The sequence below is a fragment of the Microcaecilia unicolor genome, chromosome 5, assembly GCF_901765095.1.
Source record: "Microcaecilia unicolor chromosome 5, aMicUni1.1, whole genome shotgun sequence".
Classification (NCBI taxonomy): domain Eukaryota; kingdom Metazoa; phylum Chordata; class Amphibia; order Gymnophiona; family Siphonopidae; genus Microcaecilia; species Microcaecilia unicolor.
The window spans coordinates 136,233,290-136,250,784 of record NC_044035.1 but is presented as its reverse complement, the minus strand read 5'-3'; the positions used below and the strand labels follow the sequence as shown (position 1 = coordinate 136,250,784).

At 43.4% G+C, this 17,495-nt stretch overlaps 1 protein-coding gene across 1 annotated transcript in view; it reads right to left on the bottom strand.

Annotated features, from left to right (window-relative positions):
• MMRN2 (multimerin 2) overlaps window positions 1–17,232 on the bottom strand; it is a 127,188-nt gene extending 109,956 nt beyond the window's left edge. Inside the window, exon 1 of the mRNA XM_030203354.1 lies at window positions 16,582–17,232. Within this exon, the coding sequence (XP_030059214.1) occupies window positions 16,582–16,853 (272 nt within the window). The 5' untranslated portion in view covers window positions 16,854–17,232. The remainder of the gene's footprint in view (window positions 1–16,581) is intronic.
• Window positions 17,233–17,495: the final 263 nt, after the last annotated feature.

Below are 17,495 nucleotides of genomic sequence, written 5' to 3'. Positions count from 1 at the left end.
CGCAGCTCATTCACGATGGCTTTCAAAAACTTGTCCGTTGGCAGAAATGTGTGGTGAAAGGTTGCAACTATGTAGAAAAGTAAATACATGTACTAAAAGAGCAAATTTCAAACATTATTTTAGTTTTTTATTCATTACAATATCTTCATTTTGACAAAATTTATGGAGGTGGAGGAATTGCTTTTGATTTAACCCTCATAAAAAAACAGGATACACTGCAGGAACATTGTTGAAAGTGGGATGCAGCAGCTCCTGTCTGAATTAATTGTCCCAGTTCAACAGCTAATGATAGGATGGGCTGCCAATTGGTGGAATTATCCCCATGGGAAATAGTTGGAAATGGATGCTGCAGTTGATGAATGTTGAATCAGTAAAAAGGATGATGGATTTGCCAAGCTGAAAGAGAAGAGGCTTGTGAAGTTTGTCTTGTTGTGTTGAAACCAGGATGAAGATTTTCTTCCAAAGGAGAGGGGGCAGAGGAATACAGTGCTAAGGGCTCTAGGATTGAATGATAGGGTCAGAATTAAAACCTGTCTGAGGTATGACCAAAGCAGCTCTCAAAGGCAGGGCCGTGCCTAGGGTCTCTGGCGCCCCCCTGCAGACTATCAGTTGGCGCCCCCCCCCCCCCGTGAAAATGATCACCCCCCCCCCATGAAAATGATCGCTCACCACTTGCCACACTGAAAGGAATTGTCAGCAATATTCTTAGAAACAAATTGCTATACATTGCAAAATAAGATAGCAGATGTAAATTCTCAAAGTGGACATATTCCAAACGCTAAAATGAAAATAAAATAATTTTTTTCTACCTTTGTTGTCTGGTGACTTTCTTTTTTCAATCATGCTGGTCCAGTATCTGATTCTGCTGCTATCTGTCCTCTTAACTCCATTTTCAGGGCTTCCTTTCCATTTATTTCTTTACTTTTCTCCTTTCTTCTTCATTTCTTGCTCTATATCCATTTCCAGCAATTTCTCCTCTCTCCCTGGGTCCTGCCCTCCCATCCATGTCCATTCTTGTCCCTCTCTGCCCTTCCCTCCTCCATCCTTAGCCAGCAATCCTCCTCTCTCCCCTCCCCTCCATTTCCAGCAATTTGTCCTCTCCCTGGGCCCCCATGTCCATCCTTGTCCCTCTCTGCCCTTCCCTCCTCCATCCATAGCCAGCAATCCTCTCTCCCCTCCCCTTCCAGCAATTTGTCCTCTCCCTGGGCCCTGCCCTCCCATCCATGCCTCTCTGCCCTCCCATCCATTCAGGGTCTGCCCTCCCTCTCACTCCCCATTCCATCCAGGATCTATCCCCCTCTCTCACTGCCCCCTCTTTTCGGCTCCCAGTTCCCACCTGCGGCTGCCCCTAGTTCCAGATCCATTGATTCTCCCATCCACCCCTGCACCAGGCATGACCCCATTCTCCCTCCTGCTCACTTTTCAGACCCCAGTTCCAGCTCCATGCCCCTTCTCCCCCACCCAGTCCCTTCTGCCCATCCGAGTCCCCCTCACCCCATCTGTCTCCCACCCAGTCCCTTCTGCTATCCAAGTGCCCCCCACCCTCACCCCATCTGTCTCCCACCCAGTCCCTTCTGCCCATCTGAGTCCCCCTCACCCCATCTGGCTCCCACCCAGTCCCTTCTGCCCATCCAAGTCCCCCTCACCCCATCTGTCTCCCACCCAGTCCCTTCTGCCCATCCGAGTCCCCCTCACCCCATCTGTCTCCCACCCAGTCCCTTCTGCTATCCGTGCCCCCCACCCTCACCCCATCTGTCTCCCACCCAGTCCCTTCTGCCCATCCGAGTCCCCCTCACCCCATCTGTCTCCCACCCAGTCCCTTCTGCTATCCAAGTGCCCCCCACCCTCACCCCATCTGTCTCCCACCCAGTCCCTTCTGCCCATCCGAGTCCCCCTCACCCCATCTGGCTCCCACCCAGTCCCTTCTGCCCATCCGAGTCCCCCTCACCCCATCTGTCTCCCACCCAGTCCCTTCTGCTATCCGAGTCCTCCCCCACCTTCACAGTCACCCCATCTGTCCCCCACCCTCACCCTGCTTCGTCTTCTCCCTGCCACCCGTCTTTAAAAAGAAATTGTCAATGAGATAGCGAGCGCAGCACCTCGTGTGCAAGTAAATGAAGCGAATCCGATCATCTCATTGGGCCTTCCTTCACTGTCCCGCCCTAGAGGAAATAGGAAGTTGCGTCAGAGGAGGGCGGGACAGTGAGGGAAGGCCCAATGAGATGATTGGATCCGCTTCTTTTACTTGCAAACGAGGTGCTGCGCTCGCTCGGCAAATAAATTTAAAGGGCTGGTGCGGGAGGGGGGGGGTGCCAGGATGAAGAGCAGCGGGAGCGGCGGCACCCCCCTCTCTGGTGCCAAAAGATTTAAAGTCCTCGGCGGGGCGAGGGTAAGCACCGCGGCGGCGCCCTCCAGAGGTGGGCGCCCCCCTGCGGCGCTTACCTCGCTTACCGCATCGGCACGGCCCTGCTCAAAGGAACAGGAGAGGTCAGATGCAACATTTTACCTATGCGTGTAAAGGTTACAGGACCAAACAGGAAGTATTTCACATTAGCTATATAGGCTATCAGTATAATACAACCTGTAAATATGTACACAGAGCAGTGGGGGGCAGACCACTCCCTGCCTGCTATTGATAGATACCACTATTATTAAATCAAGCATGTATGCTGTGTGTCCATTGCAACTCTGCTTCTGTTATGCCCTAATAACTCCCTCTGGAATACCTACATGCAAATTGTTTAAAAGCAGGCACACAAGGGGCAGTTCTATAACTGGGCACCCCCTTGTAGGTGCCGCAATGTTGGGCATGAAGAACCTTTTCCATAATGGCATCTGAGCGTATGGATTATGTTATAGCATAAACCTGCACTGGCATTCCTAAATGTAGATGTAGGTCAATGGCAGGTGTCAGTGTGCACTCCTAAGTGTGGCAAACAGTATGCGTAACTTACAGTATTTGTAAGTTGAGTGCGTAAGTGGCAGCCCTGCCCAAACCCATCCCATGCTGTGCCTATGTGTGCTCCCTGTGCAGTTCCATGCTATAGCACTTATACGTGCCCCTATAGAATAGTGCACTTACAAGAATAAGTGACACGTTTCTGTGCAGTTATGTGCACACGGTGCATGCAACTGCATGCGCTCAGTTATAGAATTGCCTTTATGCTTTCTGTGTGATTACTTTTTGTGCGTGTATGTGGCTGTAGAATATTCTTTAAAGCACTTTTCTGTGTATGAAATAGGCTTTACATGCAGAAAAAGATTTATGAAATTTCCTGAGACTAATTTTATGAACCATGACAGATGATGGGGATGCATTTAACACTACCGACTGAGGTGGCATTAAGTGATTCTGCACTATCTGCCATGGTAATAGTTAGTGGGCAGTAAGTTACCATGCATTAACTGCAAGGTATGGTCCTGGGCTGGCTGACGATTCGGGGCAACTGGGCAGTGCCCGAGGTCCCAGAGCAGTTGGGACGCCCAGTACCTCCTCTCCACATGACCGACATGATCTCTCTCCCCTCCGTCCCTGGGTCTGACACTCTCCCTCTCTTTCACTCCTCCCCCACTCCGGCATTTTCCCTGTCTCTGACACCCGCCCATACGTTTACTGCAAAAGTTCCTTTCTCTATACACGGTCCTGGCATAGGCTATCTGCCACTGACCAGAATCTTCTCTATGCTGCACCCTGCTCTTTTCTGATGTAACTTCCTGCTTCTGCAAGGGCAGGCCACGGCAGAGAGAAGGTTCCAGTCAGTGGCAGACATAACCCTGCTATGTTGAACTCAAGAGAATCAAAACATGGAGAGAAAATATGCGGACATTTTGATTGTAGATGTTGTAAGACCTGTAAAATTGCACTACAAATTCAGGGTTTTATTATGTTGTCTATATCATCAAATGCCCATGTAATAAACTCTATTTGGGGAAACCCATCAGAAGTTTTAAAGTTAGAATGAACGAGCATAGAGAGTGGTATACACTAGTGGTATAAACACACCACTAGTCTCTCATTGCATTGAGAACAGTCATAGTTTCGACAGTCTGAGATGTTTTGTCATTGATACAGTGAGTGAGAGCAGCAGAAATGAAAATCGCGAGAGGACCCTTCTGCAGCAAGATCAAAGAGAGATTTTTAGATTGAAAACTCAGGAACCATGGGGTTTGAAAGTCAGCACTGAATAAAAAGCACGCCTATAACATTTTCTGGAATAAACGAGAGGATTTGCAGTCATCCAGCGGTGACGATAATGTTTGGATCTAATCAGTGGCTATTGCAAGAAAAGAAATCTGACTATATTATAATTAAATTGATGTAATTTCAATGGGCGGAGCCTGAAAGAATTGAGGCCTCTTTGTTTAACTGCAGAAGGAAAGGAGAGATTATGTTTAAATACAGCCCCTGAGGAAGTCACTTGAATGAAATGGAGGGCCACTGTTGGGCACAGATAAGTGTTTTTGTTCTGGAACATTGATAAAACTGCAATTTGAAGTTTAAGTATTTTTAATGTCACTTGAATTTTGCCAGTAGTAACATTTTTAAAAAGTCACAAAAATTATAATGGAGGTTTTTGACTGATGTAAGATATGTGAGCCGATTGTAAGATACTGAAAAATATGGGGGTCCTTTTACCAAGCTGCAGGAAAAAATGCCCTGCATTAGTGTTGGGGACTGTTTTTCCCACATGCCAGGGCCCTTTTTACCGCAGGGGGTATAACGCCCCCAGACACACATGACCATACGGTAAGAGAACTCTTACCTCTTGGCCATGCAGCGGGGAGCCCTTACCGCCACCCATTGGGCTTACCATCACTCTGTGAAAGGGCCTCTTGGTGACTGTTTGCATCTAAAGTCTTTTTTCCTCCATTTAGTTATTAGCCATTGTTAATTTGATGGTCGTCTTGACTGAAAAAGTGGTGTGTGATTACTCTTCTAAACAGTTACACATGTACCCCAAATTCTGTATATGTCACCCAAAATTGGGTATGCAATTGTGGGCACAGATCACAGATCCACACACAAACTAATTAGCTGTTTAGGCGATCACAATTATTGGTGTTAACAAGCACTTAATTGGCAGTAATTAGGAGGTACGTGCTGATCTGCCCTTCGCCCTATTCTATAACATGTGTGCCTAAATTTCATAGCGCACAACTCCAAAGGGGTGTGGCAATGTGAGGAGCATGGGAGGGTCAGGGACATTCCCAGAAATAAGGTGTGATATTATAGAAACATGCATTTCCGTGCCTGCCATCAGTTGAATGCGAGCATTTGGCAGGCATAAATGCTCACTCCCAAAATTAGGCGTGAAATGCACATGCCAATCTGGAACTACCGCCGGGCTACCTCAGGAACCCGGCGATAGTTCCCACCCCTAATGCGTGCCATTTCCGGCAATACAAAAATATATGGGTTAGCACGGGAGCCCTTACCGCCATCTCAGTGGGTGGTGGTAAGGCCTCCCCACCAAAACGACCATGCAGTAAGTGGTTCACTTACCACAAGGCCATTTCTTTTTCCCAAAAATGGACAGACTTTTACCCGCTGCGGTAAAATGGGGCCTCAGTGTGCTTCAAAAACATGCGCCGATGTTAGCACAGGCCCCCTTTCACCGCAGTTTAATAAAAGAACCCCTAAGCTAGTATTCTGCAAAGGTCATTCCGCTCACAGCTGTTTACAGAATACAAGCATCATTTCCGTGCCTATCTTTGGGCGTCATTTACAGAATCTAGCCTGTAATGGACATGTAAATATTTGCGCCCTGATCCTTAAGAAAAATCATAGATAGTCATGCTGTCAAAAACTTCAGCTTTGTAGATGACATTACCTTACTTATTCCCCAGGATGAAGGCCTATCAAATGTTGCTAATAAGGGCTACATTTGGAGTTAAGCTAGTAGAAGATTGGGTAGCTAGTCATAAACTAAAATTAAATTTGGACAAAACAAAAAATTTCATGGCTTCTAATCCAAGACAGAATATTTCATGTCATACAATTACTATAAAAAATATTTCTTTTCCAATTGAATTAGAGTTATAAATTTTGGGTGTAGTTCTGGATACTGGGTTTTCCTTTGAGAAACATATGGCACAACTAACTAAAAAAAGTATTTTTTTAGTCTGAGAAGGCTTAGGGAGTCTTTTACGTAGGCATGCTGGTTTTTAGCGCGCATTAAAACTAGGCACATGCTAAATGCTAAAGACGCCAATGTATTCCTATGGGCATCTTTAGCATTTAGTGCACGCCTAGTTTTAATGCGCGCTAAAAACGCCAGCGCACCTACGTAAAAGAGTGAGTGTGCTATAACACTGTGTGCTAATTCCTCTTTTTACCCAATCTTTCTAACTACCTACCCTTCTGTTTCAAAAGGTGTAAATTACTACCAAGTTATTGGGCATTTTCTTATCATTCTTGATCTTAAACAACAGATTTTATGAAGTTGGAGATTTCCCACAAGATCAACAACTCAGATTAGCTTGAGGCTTTAGAACAATAGTGTTAGGGAGCCAAGATTAGAAAGGAAATATAAAACGATCATATCACTTGTCAAAGGTCCCATAGAATGCCATACATAGTTAATAATGGACAGGTCATACGGAAAGCTGAATACTTCATTTTGCAGAACATACCTCTTGCAATTAATATTTATTTTTTTCTCCTGCTTCCAGTGCACAGTTGCAAAATAAGTTCCATCATGTGGTGGGCTCGTGTTTCAAATCCTAGAACTGCTGGAACGTGCTCAGCAAATAAAACAAGAGGGCCTGTCAAATTTTTGACTGTGTGCTATGAAGCAACAGATACTGCTAATGAATACCAATGAAGCAAATTTAACATGTTAATTCATTCCCAACTAAAAACTATACATTTGATGCCAATGAAAGCATTCAGGTTTTGTTTTTCCACATACTAAACTTGTTAGATAAGGCATTTTGTTTCCAAAGACAATGGAAAAATTATTCACAACATATTGAACTGTATAAATAAACTCATGCCTCTAAACAGGTTTTACGGCCTTTATTTTTGGCCATAAATTTCAGGATAAATTTACTCCACCATACTTGTTAAATTGTGATTATATTTAAGGGTAAGTGTGACTAAGAGGCCCTTTTACTAATATGTGGTAAAGGTTTGTGCTTACCGTGCTGGTAAATGTAAAACCTTTTTCCTAACTACGGGACTGCTTTAAGGGGACAGATAGTGAGGCCAAGGCTCATGGTGTCCAAGCTTAAGGGATGCCACTTCCTGTTTCTCTCAAAAGACAGGTTTGCCTTTTAAAAATGTAGTGGTATTGGCAGCAGTAGCACATCACAGTGGCAGGAGCAAAACAACATGCTTCTGTGGCTTTGCAAAACATTAATCTAGAAAGGCAGAGAGCTAAATGAAGAGGGTAGGGCGAAAGTGGCATAGCAGCTGGCTGGAGTCTGAAAGATGGCTGATGTTAGGACTAAGAGGGCTTTTTTTTGGAGGGACTGGGACAAGAAGGGGTCTGTAGTTGGAGGGTCTGGACCTAGAAATAGGCTGATGCTAGGGGTCTGGGCATAGAACTGGGCTGATGTGGGGGTGGGGCTGGAACTGGAAGGGATCTGTTGCTGATGCTAGGGCTGGGCTAGTTGGAACTGGAAGGGGGATAATACAGAGAGAGAAATGGGGCAGATGCTGGGCCAGGGGGATAATGTTGAAATTTGGATAAGAGGGATGATACTGGCGGATGCTGGGGTCAAGGTGGGAAATGGGGGAACATAATGGGGAAGAGAGAATGGAGAGGACAGAATTAAATAGCTAACCTCAGGGACGTTATTTTGCAGTTACTGTGCTCACTTAGTAATGGAATAGCCTAATGGTTGGTACAGTGGACTGAGAACCTGGGGAACTGGGTTTGATGCCCACTGCAGCTCCTTGTGACCCTGTGCAAGTCACTTAACCCTCTGTTACCCCTGGTACAAACAACTAAACAAACAAATAAATAAGTAAGTAAGTAAGTAAGTAAGTAAATAAATAAAAAGAACTTAGTGTGTGAACCCACTAGGGACAGAGAAAGTGCACGCATATAATATATGTCAACTGTTTTGGTTGTACCATAGAAACATGGTATATCAAATCCAAATCCCTTCCCTTTCCCATATCATTAATGCCGTGAACAGGAATAGGTCAGGTTCTAAATGGCATAAAACCCAAGGAAGAAGGATAAGACTGCTAGGTAAAAATACATATGTTCAGTAAGACAAAAACAAATATCCAAAGTAAGTGAATAGAAATCATATTTTTACAAGGCTAAAGACTGCTTTAAAATGCAGTCCCTGATGAAAGGCTATAACTAGTTTGAGGTCCTTTTCTAAATGTGCATGATTTATCGATTGGTAGCTGTTACTGTGCTGACATGACAGTGAGTGCTGATTCATGCACTCAGGAGTCCTTTTACCAAGTTGCAGTAAAAAAGGACCTTGTGCTATTGGCAGGAGCTGTTTTTCCCACGCGTCAGGGCCCTTTTTACTGCAGCAGGTAAAAAGCCCCCAGACACACATGGACATGCGGAAATAGAACTCTTACCATGTGGCCATACGACCGGGAGCACTTACCACCACCCACTGAGGTGGTGATAAGGGCTCCCACAGTAAACCAGTGGTAACCTGGCAATGTGCGGCAATGCCCAATTACCGCCGTGCATGCCATTTCCAGGGTTTGGGCGGGACTACCACCGGCGGCCACGTTGGGCTGGCGGTAGTCCCGGAAGAGCGAGTGGTAAGAACACGTTGGGCTTACCAACGAAAAATTATGTGCACATATTTGGGCTTGTGTCCAATTTGTATGTGCAGTTTAACTGAATAACAAGCCAATGAGTGCCAATAACTGTTTTTTTTAACAAGCAATTATTGGCACTAATTAGATTTAATTGGTATTTACAGTCGTAAATTTAGGACTACATTTTACTCATGGCCTAAAAAAGGGGGGCACAGACATGGGAGGGTCATGGGTGTTTTGGGATGGACTGGGGGGTGTGATTTGAAGTTATGCACATAAGTGGGGCACCGAGTGTAATTTTAGGCATGGGCATTTGCACCACATTTTCATTGGTGCAAGTGGCTGCACCTACATTTACACACGACTCCTGCACTTAAGCAGTATTCTATGAATTTATTTATTTATTTATTTTGTTGCATTTGTATCCCACATCTTCCCACCTATTTGCAGGCTCAATGTGGCTTACATAGTACCGTAAAGGCATTCACCAATTCCGGTATAAACAGTTTCACAGTGATGTTATGATAGAATAAGGTTCATGTGGAACAGCATGTTAGGGAATTGTACAGAGGAAGAGTTACATTATGTCCATTACGTTCTTTGGTTTCGTAGTGTTGCAGGGTTCTGACATTTAAGTAGGGTATGCCTTTTTGAACAGGTAAGTTTTTAGTGATTTTCAGAAATTTAGGTGGTTATACGTTGTTTTCACAGCTTTTGGTAGTGCGTTCCATAGTTGTGTGCTTAAGTAGGAAAAGCTGGATGCATAAATTGATTTGTATTTAAGTCCTTTGCAGCTTGGGAAGTGGAGGTTTAAGTATGCTCTTGTTGATCTGGATGTATTTCTGATTGGTAGGTTGATGAGGTCTGTCATGTATCCCAGGGTCTCGCTGTAAATAATGAACTATGCCTAACTTTAAGTGCGGCTTATAGAATGGCACTTTTTTTTTGGTACTGATTTTTTTGGTGCCATATATATTATTCTCCCCATTATGCATGTAAATAACTAGTATTTGGAAGGGGGACATACACTGGGGCAGAACACAGGTGGGACTCCCACTTGCACTTTCTTGTCTTAGGCACTTGTATTTATACCAGCCTATGGCTGGCGTGTGAATTCCTAAATGCTAGGCATGCTGATATCTGGTTATGCTAGTACTCTGTATAGGAAAGTGAGCACCTACTGTCCTTTCCTTTATGGAACAGGCCCCTCTGGGTGCTTAACTGGAAACATTCCATTATAGATTGCCCCCTAACTCCATACTGGGGTGGGAAATGGATGGATTATGAGCTGGGAATGAGCATGGACTGTGCCAGTGGCGTACCTACCTTGTTTGCCACCCGGGGTGAGTTGCCATTGTGCTCTCCCCGACGCGTCATCCCCCCAAGGCGCACCACACCACCTGAGGTGCATCACACCTTTACTCATAGCAAGGGGGTGCATAGCAAGGAGATGTGTGGAGCAGGTGCATGGCTGTCGGCTCTGCCAATCCCCTTCCCCAGAACAGGAAGTAACATCAGAGGGGGCAGGAGACTGGCAGAGCTGACAGCTGCGCACTTTCTCCGCGCAATCCTTACTACCTGTACCAGGGGAGACCACCCCTACCGCTCCGCCCTTGGTACACTACTGGATTGTGCATTGCATTTAGCACACAGTCACTTACCAGAGATTGTCATTGAGGAAGATAGAAAGTGCATCAGTACACTTACTACACAGTAAAGTATTTTTCTGTGCAGTAACTGTATGGGAAGATGCTTGGAATGTCTCCAACAGCTGCTGCATGGAGTGTGCACTTAGGACTAGATTTTATATATGGCGCCGAAAAATTGGTATGAAAAAATCCAACGCGTAGTGCTGTTCTATAACCTGCGCCTAACAGTAGATGCAGGTTATAGAATACATGCAGTGCCGAGACCCATGACTAAATTTAGGCGTGACCATTTACTCCAACTAAAACCTGGTATAAATGCCCACAGCTAACTTAGGTGTGGATTGAGTGTATTTTATAACAGTGCACATAGTTTCTAGGAATGTCCTTGACCCACCCTTGCCCCTCCCATGCCCACACCCCTCTTCGAGATCCACGCATTAGAATTTACATGCACAACATTATTTCTTTGCTTCATTAACCGTCTTTGCAGCAGAGGGATCAGGGCAGCTAACATAACAGCATTGGCACTAATTAGAGTTTATGCATGCAACTTTCTAAATCACCTCAGCAATAACCCTCAAACAACTAACATAAATCAATGCCCTAACCACCTCAAAATACCTTCGAAACTCCTGCAGACAAAAAAACAGACTACCTCTCTGAAAATCCTATAGACATATATACAGACTATCAAGAACTTTTCATGTAAAATGGAAATACTATTGTGCTCCTCACCTAATATGTAAATTGTAAGCCACTTTGAACCAAAACTTGTTTTTGGATAACAGTGGGATACAAGAATGCATAAATAAAATAAAATAAAATAAATAAAATAAATAAATATATTTGCAAACAGCACCTACATCTTATAATTTACACTGCAGGGCACATACAGTACTACACTCATATTAATTCTGGAGCCCGTGGAGCAAGGATCACAGGATGCGCTAGGACTTCTCCGTCTGATATTAAAAAAAAATGGCTGCTAAGATGGCACTTGGGTGGCTATACAGCACTGAATATCACTGGTTAGTGGCTTAAAGATCGCTGGTTATATCGTACGATATAACCGGCTATCCGCTGATTTTTAAAGGCAGACCAGCCAAGTTTGGTGGCCATATTTGGCCGCTACAATTGGTAGAATAACTTTTGCCAGTCTGAATTTAACCGACCAGTGCTGAATATCTGCTTGGCCGGTTAAAGTCGGACCAGCTAAAGTTAAACCAGATATTCAATGCTGATCACCGGAAATGGCCCGGCATTCAATATCTCGGTTTAGCGTAGACCGCGGGAGCAGCCCAGCTATTTCCTAGAGTCTGAATATCAGGCGGTGTACATTTACCAAGTAGAGGGAATTTGTTTTATATTTTAATTTCTTTACTTGGAAACCCACCACAGAATTGATCAGTTTGTGTGGAGCCAAATACGCTTTATGGTTTATTAACTTGATATATGCCACCTTTGGTATAGAAATCAAGGCAGTTTACATACAATTAGTGGGGAAATACATAAAATACTGACAACTGAACTCTAGACATAAACATTACAAAGATCAGTAAAGAAGAACAAGGGAAACATAAAACAGTATATAAATCAAAGAAAAAAACTGCCTGATATTTACAACAAAAACTCAAAATGTATATTGTACATTTCGAGCATTGCAATGTAGATTGTTATTAGGAATCAAAGGCCTGGTAAACAGCCTTAAAGACTGAATAGGGGCCTGAAAGCTAAAGACAGTTTTGTGTGAAGCCTCAAGTCAAGTCCTAACTGGGGATGGAACAGTCAGGAGATTTAGGTTAGCGGACCTCAGAACACATGCAGGTGAATATGGGATGAGAGGGCTAACCAGCTATGCATGCTGAGTGGTTAGCAGGGGCAGACTGGCCATTCGGGCATCCAGGCAGTGCCCGAGAGCCCAGAGGCTCTGCCTGGTTGCCCGCTGCTGCCGCTGAACACTACATCCCTCCCTGACAGTCTTACCTTGAAAAAGGCCCTGGTGTTCTAGTGGTCTCTGTGGGGGCAGGAAAGAATCCCACTGTTTCCTACCTGGTGCCACTACTCTGCTTGTGCCTGGTGCTGTCATGTTTTAAAAATGGCTGCCAAGACTTGCAAAACTACCACAGGAAGTCTTGGTAGCCATTTTGAAAACACAGTGACACCATTCCCAGGCACCATTCTCCTGTGTACTAATCATGAGTTATATTGTTCTCATCTTATGTAGCTAGTTTGTGGGTTTGCTGTGCTTTCCTGTAATGATTGGAGTTCTAATGTTTGTCCAATTTGTACTTATTGTATTGCTTCTTTTTATAAATTGTAAACCGTTCTGTCTTGCAGTAGCAATAAGATACGGTATATAAATTGACGTAAATAAATAAATAAATAAATAAATAGCAGCGACAGGAAGAGTGGGATTCTTTCCTGCCCCCTAAGAAGCCACTAGAATACCAGTGCCCTTCAAGGTAGGACCCACTTGCAGGGGTCTGTAGAGTGTGGTGGTGGGGGGCTGTGATGTGCAGGAGGGGGGCAGTGGTGCAGTGGTGGGGTGGCGGGCAATGGCCGGGGGGCCAAGGAGCCTTACTGCCTGGGGGCCCCGACCACTATCAGTCTGCTCCTGGTGGTCAGCATGTCTTTAAAGACATCATGAACAATTTGAATGAAATTCTAAATTTAATAGGAAGCCACTGAGTTCTTACAACAATGGAGTAACATGAACACATCTTTTAGCTTGATATATCATCCAAATAGCAGTATTATAGATCAATTGCAAGTAAGAGAGTATGCAGTGACATCCATCAGCAATACATTGCCATAACCCAGGTGAGTAATAACCAAACCATAAACTAAGATAATTAGAACATAAGGATAGCCATGCTGTGTCAGACCAATGGTCCATCTAGCCCAGTATCTTGTTTCTAACAGTGGTCAATCCAGGTCACGAGTACCTGGCACAATGAATCAACTGTAGATAGGAGGAGACTGTGGTAACCGAAGAAATATGGTATTGAAAAAATACAACAGGATCAAATATCATGCCCAGAATGCATATGGTATTTTTTTTAGAATCTAAGGGCTGAAGACAGAGTCATATTGCTCTGAGTCAGATACATTGCCTCTCATAAATTATGTACTTAGAGCAATCTATTGTCTCCATAGTGAAAGTATTATTTAGAAAGCTAACTGGATCCCTGGAAGAGTCCAAATATACCAATCAAGAGCTCTATTTACTAAAGTGCAGAATGCAGTTATGCATTAATATATATTAATGCATGGTATTTCAAGTTAAGTGCACAATTAGCAAGTAGGCCTCAATGAGTATAATGGAGCTTGCATTATTTAACATGCATTAAATTGCATTAATGAACGTCTGAAAATCTCATTCAATGCCAGTATTTTCATATCGCTGCTTCTTTTCTATATCAGTGTCATTAAGGGACCCTTTTACAAAGTGCCGGTACCTTTGTATTTTCTAGCTCTGGGGGGCATGCCCATCAGTAATCGGGTGGTGCTGTGCGCTGCCTGATTATTGCTGGGCTACCGCCAGAGCCCCCTCCTAAAGAGGAGGTGGTTAGGGATCCCCCAGGAAATGGCCGCACAGCAAGTGTTAAACTTACTGCATGGCCATTCCATCTGTAAAACAAAAAAAGCCTATTACAGGCAGAGGTAAAAGGGGGTCTCAGCACACACAGCTATCTCATGTGCCGACGCCACCACAGGGGTCCTTTTACCGCCACTTGGTAAAAGGACCACTAAAAGACTAAGGGGGTAATTTACTAATGGTAGCACATGTTAATGATGTTAGCACATACCAGGGGCGTAGCTACGTGGAGGATGTCAGACTCAGAAACAGAACGAAGGAAGAAGAGGACCTCGGCTGGCGGGGGTTGGGGTCCCTCGCTAACAAAAGTAGGCCAAAGTTGTTGGTGGCGGAGGCGCCGGGGGGGGGGGGGGGCTAAAATGTGCCCCCTCACCTCGGGCTCTGGACCCCCCTCCCGCCGAAGTCTGGCTACACCCCTGGCACATACTATCTCACTAGTACCAATTATATTGTGGAGACTAACTGGAATTCCAAAAAACACCACTGTAGAACCCAACAAGCTAAGCCAGTATTACAAAGCAAAACACTTACTGTAAATCTTATCTTTAAAAAACAGAAGGAAAAGGCCTCAAGCACTGAAACACTTACTCATTTTACAGCGTCTTTCACTGGGGTAGTGATTATTATCATTGGTCAAAAAAACCTCATGTATACTTTTGTCTTTTATCTTTTTATTTATTTCAATCAAAATTCTGGGCTAAAACAAGTAAACCCATTGCCTCATCAACCTTCCTTCAATTGTTTTTTTTATGATTCTAAACTTTTTGACACATTGATTGCAATAACTCTCAAATATATTTTATCCAACTGGAAGAATAGTTCACAACTTAACATTCATTTTTGGTGGAATAATGTTTTACAAATTCATAAATATTGTACAGCCAATACTGGTCATTTCCAGATGTCTAATCACAAAGTTTGGTTAACACTGCAGTAATATTTGGAATCAAACCCCATTAGTTAGCCATCTGATCACACTATTATGATCCCTTTTCCCCCTTTCTTAATTTTACCCTCTGTCCTTTGTTTTTCCCTCCAAGTTATTATTTATTTTTATACAACTTCCATTTTTGTATACCTGCTGTATACTTAATTCGAATTAGTTAATTTTAATTGGTTGTATGTTTGTTATCATATAGTTCTTCTTGTGGAATGGAAGTAACATTATATTTTGTAATGACTTTGGATAGATTTTTTACTTAAAACTAATAAAAAAATAAAATAAAAATAAAAGAAATATCTAACCCCTCCCCCATTTACCAAGCTGTGCCAGCGGCTACCGTGCGGCAATGCCAACACAGCCCGTTCAAAGTGAATGGACTGTGTCAGCATTAGTGCACCACCAGCATAATCGTCCCAACAAACTCAGGGCCCTGTTTACTAAGCCACTCTGTAAGTGCGCTAACATTTCAGTGCACGCTAAAAATTAGCATGTGCTAACAATAGAAACACCCATTATATTCCTATGGGTGTCTCTAGCATTAGCATGTGCTAAAACGTTTGAATGCCTAGTGTGGCTTAGTAAACAGGACCCATTGCTTAAAAAGACTAAAAGAAAAACTAGTATGTATTTGTTGGGACAATTATGCATAGGAAAAAAAGAAAAAAAAGATTTTTTATTTAAAAGAAATACCTAAGCCAATACCAAAAATTTGATTAAAATAAATAAAAAGATAAATGACAAAAGTATATGTGAGACTTTTCTGACCTATGATAACAATCATTACCCCAGTGAAAGACGCTGAAAAATGGGTGGGTGTTTGGGTGCTTGAGGTCTTTTCCTCCTGTTTTTTTAAAGATAAGGTTTACAGTAAGTGTTTTGTGTGGTAATACTGTGTTCTCTTGTTGGTTCTAGAATGTGCTATCTGCCATAAGCATATTTTACTTCTATCACTGGGGTCCTTTTACTAAGGTGTGCTGAAAAATGGCCTGCGCTGTTGTTGGTGCGTGTATTGGACGCGTACAGGTCCATTTTTCAGCGCACCTGCAGAAAAGGCCTTTTTTTTTGGCCGAAAAAGGATGTGCAACAAAATAAAAATTGGCGCGCATCCATTTTGGGCCTGAGACCTTACCACCACCCATTGACTTAGTGGTAAGGTCTCACACATTAACTAGGCGGTAATCATCAGTGTGCGTACACTGCCGATTACCACCCAGTTAGCGCACGTAAAAAATGGAATTACCGCCAGGGGTACGCGGTAGCCGGGAGATAGTTTCAAATTGACGCATGTTGGATGCACATAGAGGTACCTATGCGCCTTAGTAAAAGGGCCCTACTGTTAACATGCACTAACCATTAGTAAATGACCCCATAAATAGAGACATACAAAACAGACATTAATGAGGCTGATTATAATTCTGGAATCTCCACAGTCCCATATTTGTCTTGTATTTCTTTTTAAGGGCAGGCCATATTTGCTGATCCACATTCACCCTGGTGTCCAAACCACGACAGAATTCTGTGAAAAGATTCTTAAGACCTATGTAAATTAATAACCAGCCATAGGCAGATAGATTTTTCTACTTACAGTTCTCTTTAACAAATGTATTGCTATTAATATTACATTTCTTATTAAAGTTTTTCTGCTTACCCTCTCCTAGGTTTTGGCCTTTCAGTTGCAGACGCTTGCCTTCTATGTTGGGAGCGAATGGCACTTTGACCATCAAGCAGGCTCTCAGTTCCATCGGTGTCCCAGTCTTCCTGGTAGGAAAGGGGCTCATATGGGTACTCCAACATCCCATAAGCTTCCGGCTTGGCGTGGTGAGGAGATGCCCCTTGGTTGTATTCATGTGGATTTTTCAAGCAGATAGCCACCTCCACAAACCCTGTCAAGCAGCACATAAGGAAAAACGTTCCCACCATGTCTTTCTCAAGTGTAGTCAAAAATGATGTCCTGTTCTTTCTGAATCTTGCACTTCAAGTCTGCTGAAAATCTCAAACCTTGCTAATGTGACAAATGTAAAGGAAAAAAATACCCCTCTCTTGCAACAAAGAACGGAAAAATCTTTCAAACCCTTCCCTCTAGTGTGGAAATGTCAAAGATCAGCACACAATGTGAGACTGATTCCTGTGTAAGGAGTGAAAAACCCCTCTGAAAAAGGGTAGTGTAGCTTATTCAAGGAAATTATGGATTCTGGCAAGCTCCTAAATTTGTCTGTGAACAGGAACCCTGTGTTATCAGTCGCTTTCTCCCTGGGGATGCAGGAAAAGGATGTTAGCTTTAAGGAGGGGGGAAAACTGAGAGGAGAATAAAGGAAACTAGAGCTCATGAAGTCTGAACAATATGCCTTTTAGAGCACTCTCAGAATAAGGAAAGCTTCATGAAATAGCTAGCTTTGCTTCAGAGATATGTTAAGAATTTAGTTATCTGTGATTCAAAGGCAGCAGCACAAATGGGAAAATATGTAAACAGGGAACACATCATCTGAAAAAAGGGGCCTTTGGAAACTCAGCACCAGACCTTTTACATTATTCTCCATCCTTTACTTTATCTGAATTAAAACT